The sequence below is a fragment of the Panthera pardus genome, unplaced genomic scaffold (assembly GCF_024362965.1).
Source record: "Panthera pardus isolate Hobbes unplaced genomic scaffold, ASM2436296v1 HiC_scaffold_12, whole genome shotgun sequence".
Lineage (NCBI taxonomy): Eukaryota > Metazoa > Chordata > Mammalia > Carnivora > Felidae > Panthera > Panthera pardus.
Window position 1 is genome coordinate 10149627 of NW_026526677.1, and position 9547 is coordinate 10159173.

Genomic DNA, 9547 nt, shown 5'->3' on the forward strand with positions numbered 1-9547 from the left:
TTTACTGAGTCAGACAGAGGAGGGGTGAGCAGGAAACCTGAGCTGTAAAAGGACACTGGAGGGGAAGAAAGAAATGGAGATGTGAAGCAGGGTGTGTGTGTGTGTGTGTGTGTGTGTGTGTGAGACCGTGGGCTGGAGGGGCTGGTTGATCTCTTTCCCACCCCCGACCTCACCGTGGCCAGGCCACAACGGACACCCAGCCCAGTTGGCCAACCCCTGATTTGGTAACTTGCCCCCGGTACCGGAGGCCATGGACCCGCAGGACGCACCCACAGTCTGGGCGGCTGTCACTGGGTCCTGAGTCTGGCTGGGTTTGTAGCTGAGAGACTCTGTGTCCCCAGTCCCCTCCTCCAGTGCTGGAGCCAGCTGGAGCCACCCACATCCCACATGGAGCCCCAGCCAGGCCGAGTGAGGACAGCCCCCCGGGGCCTGCCACTCAAGACTGCTGGTACACCCAGGCCTGGGGGGGCCAGCAGTGCGGCTCACAGATACCCACTGAGGGGTGGGGGAGGGGGCAGCTGCTAGACCACTGAGTCTGCCCCTTTGCACGCAGGCCAGCCTGAAAGGTGCAGGGGACAGCCAAGCCTGGGGCTGCTGCTGCCTCTCTACCCTGGGGACCTCAAGCCACTCGTGCACTCTTTCTGGGGCCAGAGTCCCCTTAATATAAGGAGGAGATGGCGCTGGTGGGGCCACAGCATACAGTTGTGTAGTTGTGCACTGTGCAAATGCACCTGGCGGAGGGGACAGGCACCCGGTGTTAGGCTACCGCTTCTGGAGGCAGGAAGGCATTTACTTCCCAAGAGAAGTTCCCTCTTGAGGAGCGGTGGGCGGAGCGGGGGGTGGGGGACACTCGTTTTAATTCTCACAAAAGGGCTGCCCCGAGGCACCAGGTTTTTCAACCAGCCTCCACTCCTTCCTGTGTCACTGTCCAGGTGTCCATCCAGTTGCAGCCCTCTCTCCATCCGTCTCTGGGGAGAGATCTCTATGACTGCCTTCCCCTCGGTCCTCCCTTCTCTTTTAAACCATCCAGTGTGGGACTCAGAAGGACCCTGGAAGTCCTGCTCAGATTCCCCTGCCCCATTTTATAAACATATTCTTCCTAGACCTGTCTCTGTCCCCCCTCTGCCTCCCCCTACTCTGTCCCACCTGCTCCCTCCTGGGGCTTCCTCCCCCCCCCCCCCCACCCACCCAACACTGACTGAGCCCTCAGCACAGGCTGTAGGAGACCCCTTGACCGAAGAGGAAACTGTGTCTGGGTCCATAGCATCACAGTGAGTCCAACACGACCTCCCTGACTCCAGAGTTGGCCCTGCCGCCCAGCACACCCCCCTCCCCGCTGCCGCCCCGGCCACCCAACTGCAACACTCTGGCCGCGCCCTCCCCAATCCTTCCCCAGCTCCCCTGGCAGGGACTAGACGTGCTGACCCGCTTCAAGGCTCTTTATTTCATTAGGAAAGTAGACAGGAGAGTCCCAGCAGGGGAAGGGATGGGAATCCGCTCCTGTCCAGCTGGGTTGGCAAACCTGTGGGGAGCAGAGATGCCCCCTGAGGGGCTGCAGGGTGGCTCTGGGCACTCCTCCACCCTGAGAGGTCCCCAGTCTCCCCCCCCCCCCACTCTGGGACAGGGTCTCCATCAGGGCTTGCTTGTCCCAGGGCAGGGGAAGTGGGGCCGGCCCCGCAGGGGAGCCCCTTACCCCGACTCAGGCTCAGCTGGATGTGGCAAAGTGGCTGCTGGGAGGCACAGCTCGGTAGAAGGGGTCCTCCGCGATCAGGGTTCTGCAGGGGAGGGGGGAGCGGGGCCGGGTGGGACCTTCTGCTCTGCCTGCCCCTCCCCTGGGGCAGCCTTCAGCCCGGTTGGCCAAGCCACAAACGCTCTTTGCCCGCCAACTCTGGGCCACTGTCTTACAAATGTAATTTGGGGGAAACTGACCTGAGCCGAAAGGAGTCAGAGTGAGGCTGAACCACAGTCCATTCAGCTTTGTCCCCACCCCCCACGCAGCCAGGCAGGGAGCAGGTGCTGGCCTCCGGGATGGGGATGGGAACAGGGAGGGTGGAGGGCAGCCCCCACAGAGGGAGGGGTCGCTGGGGAGAGGGGGGTAGCAGGAAAAGCAGTGAACAAACCTGAGAGAGGAAAGGGGCCTCTCAGACAGACAGACGGATGGAGGGAGGGAGTGAGGGAGGGCAGAAGCTGGGGAAAGGCCTGGATTTGGCAAAGGGCAAAGCGGGGGAGAGAGGGCCAGCTACCTTCCCACGTGGGGGTGCAGGCGCCGTAGGCTCTCCGTGGGGGTGGGGGTGGCCTCCATGCGGGTGACCGGCTGGTTGAGGGCGTAGCCTCCAGGCTTCTGGGGCTGGATGCCACCTCGGGTCCAGCCTTCTCGGTCCAGACCCTTAGGGATGTTCTCAAAGTACCTGCAGCACAGGGAGGGGGTTCTTGGCTATAAGTCGGCCTCTGCCCACCTCTGCGGCCTCTCTGCCCTTCCGGGATGGGAATCTTGAATCCAGCAGGGCAGACTGCCTCCGATCCCTCCAGCTTCTTTACCTTTGCCCACGCTGTGCCCTCTGCCGGGCACTCCCTGAGCCCCTGCCCGCATGGGGGACGCTGGCTCTGCTGTGAGCTGGATGGCCCTCCTTTGTGCAGCCCCCCATGCCGAGCCAGCACTTGGGAACGTAAAGGACCCTTTAAGTGCACCTCCCTCCCCGGCCTGTGAACACCTCAGGGGTGGGGAGTGGAGACCCCCTCCTTCGTTTCTCTCCAGGGGATCCACTTGGCTTCCGTTTTGCTACTATTCACTGAGAACTGGGCCAGGCTCTGAAAGTGCCTGGAGTATGATGTGGGCCCCGCCCTGGGGCTTACAAAGTAGGGGTGCAGACAGGTAAGTGGGAAAATCAGTGGCTACCACCCCTGGGGAAGGGCAGCATGCCTGACAACGGGCAGGAGCTCAGGAAAGCCGAGGGGGGGTGTGGGAGAAGGACCCCACAGAGCTGGCTGGGGCAGAGGTTCTGCCAGAGCAGCTACAGGACGAGGGCATTTGCAGGGACACTGTTGTCCCCCAAAACCCAGAGTGAGTCTCAGCCCCTCCCCCTCGCCCTCCGTGGGACCTGGAACAGATCACGGCTCGGCTCTGCCGTGTGGCTCTGGCGTCACTTCCCCCCTCTGAGCTTCAAAGTCCACATCCCAAAGAGGGGAGTTAGCCCGAGGATGGGAGGCATCTTGGGAGACCAAGGAATTGGGGGGCAGTGTGGACACAGGCGGACACACAGAGGGCAGATGTTGTGCTAGGAGGCTTTTGTCCAGAGAATTACACCTCCTTGATCCCACCCCTGTAATGCCCTCCCCATCCAGTCCTGGCCCCAGGAGCCCTTCCCAACGGCTCTAGGGCCACTTCCTCCTGGAAGCCCTCCCTGATGCTTAGCACAGAGCTTACTTTCTGGGGAGCACAGAGCCCGCCTGCCATGGACTGGATGTAGGATCTTAGCAGATGGGATATTGTCCCACCCGGGCCCCCTTGAGCCCCCTTGTTCTCCCCCCGCCCACCAGCCTGGGCATCGATGGCCTGCATTGCATCAGAGAGAAGTGCAGAGGAAGGCGTCCCAGAGGCTGCTACAGCTCCCTTTGCCTGAGCAAGGAGGTACCGGGGATTCTTAGTATGGTCCCTGGGGACAGCCCTTAACTAACGACCGATGGGTGTGGAGGTATCAGCCCCCTAGCTCTCTCCCCGCTTGGCTGGGATGATCCCGGGTTGTGTGTTTGCACCGTTTTCTGGAGTCTTCCCGCGGGATATCTGGCTGATACCACACTCGCTCGGGGCTGCCTTCCTCTCCCCATACAACTTTCCCACTCCCCCACGCTCCCCAGTAAGAGGCTGGCACTCAAATCCTTGGCTCCGGGGCTGCTTCTGGGGGAACCCACATTGATTCAGTGTTGGTCTACCTCACAGACTTGTGAGCTCGTGACTTGTCTCAGTGTCTGTCTACAAACCGCACGTCAGCGTCACGGCCGTCGATTTGCACGGGGAAGGGGGGCTTACCCTTGGTTGTAGGTGGTCAGGTACTGATTATCCATGTCTGGGTCATAGGGGTTCCGGATGTAGCTGGGGTTGTTAAGGCTGAACCCTGTGGGCTCCTGCACAAGAGGTATAGAGGGGACGTGTCAGGCCGGGACGGGGTGGAGATTCGGGAGTGGGGCTGGGCACCCCGGCCTCACCTTGTTTCCCACAGTCTCCCTGCCAAGCAGGGCAACGTTGGTCTGTTGCACCCGCTGGGGGGGCTGGAATTGCCCGTGGCTCACGCTGCTAGGCCGTGGGCCGGGTGGGGGCACCTGCAGAGGACAGAGCCACAAGAAAGGTGGCCGGGTGGCCAGGGCGAGGCAGCAAGGATAGAGGGAGCGTAGGCAGATGTGGCCCTGGGGCCTCGCCCTTCCCCCTCCAGACAAACCAAATTCCTGGTTTGAAAGACACCCCTCGGGATGCCTGGGTGGCTCAGTCGGTTGAACGTCCGACTCTTGGTTTCGGCTCACGAGCCATGAGTTTGAGCCTTGCGTCGGGCTCTGCACTGGTAGTGCGGAGCCTGCTTGGGATTCTCTCTCTCTCTGTCTCTGCTTCTCCCCTGCTCATGCTCTCCCTCTCTCCCCCTCTCTGTTCCTCTCTCTCTCTCTCTTTCAAAATAAACAAAAACAAAAACAAAGACACGCCTCACTTTCCAGCTTCCTAGGCCTTTACTCCTCCACCAGGACGTCCAAAACATCCCGATTCTTCCCATTCTTTAGTGCCCAAATGCCACTGCGCCCAACAGACCTCCCTGTCTCCTCCCGTAGAGTGCTCCTGCTCTGAGGGAGCACCCCACCCCCCGCAGAAGGCCACTCACTCTGGGGTTCAGCAACCTCTCATTCACTCGGCTGTAGCCTGTTTCCCGCTCGGAGCCTCTGGCCAGCACAGGCAGGAACTCATCCCCCTGTGGCAGGAATGCAGCCACTGGCACCACGGCGTGCCTGCTCCCCCCACACCCTTCCAGGTAGTGTCCTAATGGCCCCACAGAAGGACCCCAGGCTGTGGGTCAGACAGCCCTCACCCCCACCAGCTCAGCTTACACGAATGTGGGTCATGGGGAGAAAGTCGGACCTGGTGACGTTCTGGCCAGGGTGGAGGACCTGGAAAGAGGCCCCCAGAGGAACATAAGCAGCGGCCCCTTGTCCTGCGTGCAGGGGAGGGCTCACAATTGGGTATCACTGGGGCAACTGAGGAAAGGGAAGAGTTTGGGGAGAACAATGCTGAACGAGAATCAGCAGGCCAGGGCTCTGGTCTGAACTCTTGTCCAAACATTGGCTCCCTGCCCCTTCTCCTCTTTGGACCTCAGTCTCCTCATCCATAAAATGGGGCCGTGGGGGGGCTGGACCAAAGCGGTGGTTTTTACCCACACTCGTTCATCTTGTGTTTGAACAAAGGGTTCCGCAGCTCACACTTTTATTTTTTTTAATTTTTTTAAATTTTTTTTTAACGTTTATTTATTTTTGAGACAGAGAGAGACAGAGCATGAACAGGGGAGGAGCAGAGAGAGAGGGAGACACAGAATCGGAAGCAGGCTCCAGGCTCTGGGCCATCAGCCCAGAGCCCGACACGGGGCTCGAACTCACGGACCGTGAGATCGTGACCTGAGCTGAAGTCGGACGCTTAACCGACTGAGCCACCCAGGCGCCCCAACTCACACTTTTAAAGAAGCTAGAAGTCACCCTGAGGTCCTAGTGGGCAGCAGCCTGACTTACCAGGTCCCCAGGGACGGTCTGGGAGGGTGGCTGGAAGCCAATGGGGTTCTTGGTAGACTCTTCGGTGAAGCCAGTCTCCTCCTTGGAGCCAATTGATATCTTCTGCAAGAGATCTGCAAAAGACATCCCCCCTGTGCTGTCCCCAGCCCCACTCCAGCCACCTGGCCCTGCCCACATGGCCTCCAGAGGCTCAGTGTCCCAGCCAGCGGGCACAGAGCTGGCTCCAAGGGTCTGGAGGCCCAAGCTACAGGATCGTGGGCATCTGGAAGACTTCAGAGTCCAAGATAGACAGCGAGAGGGGAGAGGAGAAGAGGAGAAGGAAGGGCAGGGCTGATGGGCCAGGAGGCGGCTATGGTCAGGTTCAACAGCCCTCCTAAGCGAGTGAGGTGTCCTTGGGGGATTGGCACTAAGGCACGTCTCCCCCTAGCTGCCTGTGTGTCCTTTTTTCTCCCGCTGGTGCCTTCTTTGTCCTGTGCCAGCTCATCCGGGTCCCCTGGCGTCTCTCCTAGGGCTCAGGTGTAGGGTAATATAGTGGGAGAGAGGCGTGAGCTCAGACGTGTGCCTACCTGGCTGGTTTGAAGTCTCCTTGAGATACTTGGAATTGTACTCAGAAGTCATGAAGCGCGGGCCCTGGAACACAGAAGGTGAGCCGGGGGGGGATGTAAGAGAGAACAGGGCCCACGAGGCGGCTGGTGGCAGTGGTGGCTCTTCAGTTATCTGTGCTCTGAGTAGACCTGTGTGGCCTGTTCTGAGCAGGGAGGGCCAGCACAGCGCTCCTGACCCAAATCTGTCTCTGATGGGGCACCTGAGCCCCATAAATTCCACCATGAGAACACGGTTCCCCTGTGGCAGTGCCAACTGTGACATCCCACACTGGACTCCCAGGAATGAACAGGGGTCCCAGAGCCCTGGGACCCAGACTAGGAGGGGGCCCAAAGCAAGGAGAGAGGCTGAGGGAAGAAAAATGGGTGCTTACTTCACAATTAACCGCCCAAGGCTGAAGAGGTCTGCATGGGAGAGGGGAGGGAAGGGGCCCCTGGGGTTAAATCCCAAGACACGAGTAAGGAAGCCTGGGAGGACCGCTCTGATGCAGTCTGGGAAATAACAAATGACCTTGGCTCTCCCCACTGTTTCTAGGTATGCTGAGTCCACCTTTATTTAGCTGGCTTTCAGGGTGAGTCAGAGCAGGTACATGTCTCCGGGAGGGGAAGCGGGTGGGTCTGGCCCCTCTGCCCAGGGCACAGCCCTTACTGGGGGCTGCCCACTCACATGCCGGGAGTTCTCCCACTGCAGCGAGCCCTTGCCCTGCTGCTGGTGGAGCAGGGGCATGTCCCTGGGTTCCAGCCCTATGATGGCCTGCGGCCCATAGTCCTGGGTGTCGAAATGGACCTTCCTGACCTGGGAAGGAGAAGCGGCCAGTCACTCTCCAGGTGAGGCGATGGCAGTCACTTCTCGACTCTGATTCTGCCCTTGACCCCTATGGAGCATCTGTAGCCCGAGGGGCCCCTTTATAATGAAGTTGGGTCACGTCCCTCCTTTGCTCAGAGCCCTGCAATCTTCCCACTGCACTGGGAGTAGAATCCCATGGCCTGACAGCCACCCGCGAGGACCTCGGCTCCTCACTTGGCTGCAGCCATCTGCCTCCCTGCTGTTCTTTGTCACATCACACACTCGCACCGCAGGGCCTTTGCACGTGCTGTCTGCGCTGCCTGGAACTCTCTCTCTCTCACAGCGCTGCATTTAGAGGCACACTAACCTCCCTTGACTCTTTGACTCACGTCCCCATAGCAAGCTCTTTTCCGACCCTCCTGCTTTGCCGTTGCAACCCCTTCACTTCTGCTGCACCCCCTGCCTTTTTTCCCCCCCAGCACTTGCACCTTCATATATAGAAGAGACGTTCAGAACAATCTGGTTGAATGAATGAAGGTGGTAAAGGTGATTCGACTCCCAGCCCCCATGTGGCTCCCCTGTGCCAGTCATCTCAGCCTTGACCAACCCTTGGTGGTGCAGTTCGCCCTGCCGGAGGGATCCTCACCCTTTCTTCCCTTCGGCTCTTCCTCTACCCCAGCCTTGGGCTCCCCCTCTCCCCCCCACCGGGGGTTGCCCCTAGCCCAGCACTGACCTCTTTAGTGGGGGTCGCCTCGCTGGGCTTCTCCCGAGAATAGCCAGAGCTGGTCTGGTGTACGTTCCAGGGCAGCGGGTATGTGCCATCAGGCACCTCCAGGGGGCGGTAACTCTGACTGGTCACTGACTGGAAATTGGGGCGGACTTGTTCCCTGAGGGTGGGGCAGGAGCGGGAGCGATTACCACCAGGGCCACGTGGAGGCTGCTGTGCTTATCTCTAGAAGCTTCCCACTCCCCTCGAACCTCCCGCAGGAGTCCACCTGCCTTTGGGCCCCAGGCCGGGCGCCGCGCCCCGAGTGCCCCAGGGTCCCAGACCTAGGCCGGGCAAGGGTCAGGGCGTCTGCGCACGGAGCTTACAGTGGGTCTGATGAGCTTCGATGGCCCTGAGAGCTAAGGCTCAGCGGAGCGGGGGGTGAGAAGGGATTGTACGGACCGTGCCCCATGGCCGGGTTGTCCAGGGCATCGAGATTGGCCTGGTATGAGACCACAGGACGGTAATTTGATTTGTAGCCTATGCCTTCGTGACTGCCCATGCGGGGCCTGAACTCCTCCTGACCTGTCAGAGGGGGAGCGAGAAGACAGGACCAAGGGTCAGCGGAGTGGAAAAGCAGTGAGCAGGGCCTCCCAGCAACCCCCCCTCCACACACACACACACACACACACACACACACACACACACAGGGGCCCAGGCCCCTTGGGATGGAGAAGGCATAGAGCCAGGGGCTGGAACAAGTGTGACAGGAGCCATGAAAGCTTGGCCCTTCGAGACCGTGGCAGCAGGAAATAGAAACGACGAGGTGGGGACAAGGTCAGTGTGGCAGAATCACAGGATGGAATGGGGGGGGGGAGGGGGACGGGGACAGCAGGGCAAAACCAGCCCAACAGTACAGGTGTGGACACAGTCCTTGGGAGGCTCACGGTCCTTGGGAGGTTCCTTGGGGGACCTCGGCGTGCTGGAGTCGCTCCGAGTGGTGACAGGCCGGACAGGCTGCTCCTCTCCCAGTGGGAGGGCCTCCTCCCATCCTGCCTCGGGTCCGGGAAGGGGGGGTGGGGGGGCCTCTGCCCAAAGGGGTCCTCACCATAGGCTGTGCAGTAGGTGGTGGCGTAGAATTTCAGGGGATCCGTGCAGCCTCCTGAACTCATCTTTACGTAAGGGGACACAACCCCCAAGGGGAGTTTCCCCATCATGATGCTGTGGGGCAGGGCCCCGAGGGGGGGGCACCTAGGAAGGACACACAAGGAGCCCCATCAGGTCAGCAGCCCAAAGGCCCCGAGCCTGGCTCAGGCCCGGACTGCGGAGACCATGGAGGTGAAGCTCGAACCCCACCCAGCCAGTGCCTTCCCCTTCGGCCTGTCCCTCTCCACCGACACCCGCACCCCAAAGAAAAGAGTCCTCGTTGTCAACCCTTCACTCGTATGCACTCGCTTCGCCTTCCTCACACCTTGTTGTCATCTCCCCAGGGTATAGCCGGGAAACCGAGCTTCCAGAAGATGAAGAATTCGCTCATAATAAGTGGCCGACTGCCAGCTCCTGATCTCAATCCCCTCATGGCCTCGTCTGCGGACTGAATGGACAGACACCCTCCCACCTGGGGATTCCTGGCCACCCAGGCTCCAGAGCTCACTCCCAGCCCCAGGCTCCTTGTCTCTCCCCCAGCTCCGGGGC

At 60.5% G+C, this 9547-nt stretch overlaps 1 protein-coding gene across 3 annotated transcripts; it reads right to left on the reverse strand.

Moving 5' to 3' along the window:
* Positions 1–1424: 1424 nt before the first annotated feature.
* On the reverse strand, positions 1425–9098 carry PPP1R32 (protein phosphatase 1 regulatory subunit 32). Of its 3 annotated transcripts, XM_053899190.1 has the most exons (13): positions 8961–9098; positions 8239–8437; positions 7880–8033; positions 7027–7155; positions 6324–6387; positions 5758–5870; positions 5086–5145; positions 4863–4949; positions 4204–4317; positions 4028–4122; positions 2244–2408; positions 1694–1775; positions 1425–1522 (listed from the first exon to the last, which is right to left on the reverse strand). In XM_053899190.1, exons 1-12 carry the CDS (start codon positions 9067–9069, stop codon positions 1706–1708), a joined length of 1359 nt encoding a protein of 452 aa, XP_053755165.1. In that variant the 5' UTR covers positions 9070–9098; the 3' UTR covers positions 1425–1522; positions 1694–1705. The 3 variants fall into 3 exon arrangements, with proteins under 3 accessions (XP_053755165.1, XP_053755167.1, XP_053755166.1); XM_053899192.1 differs by lacking the exon at positions 7027–7155; XM_053899191.1 differs by lacking the exon at positions 4204–4317.
* Between the last annotated feature and the right edge of the window lie 449 nt (positions 9099–9547).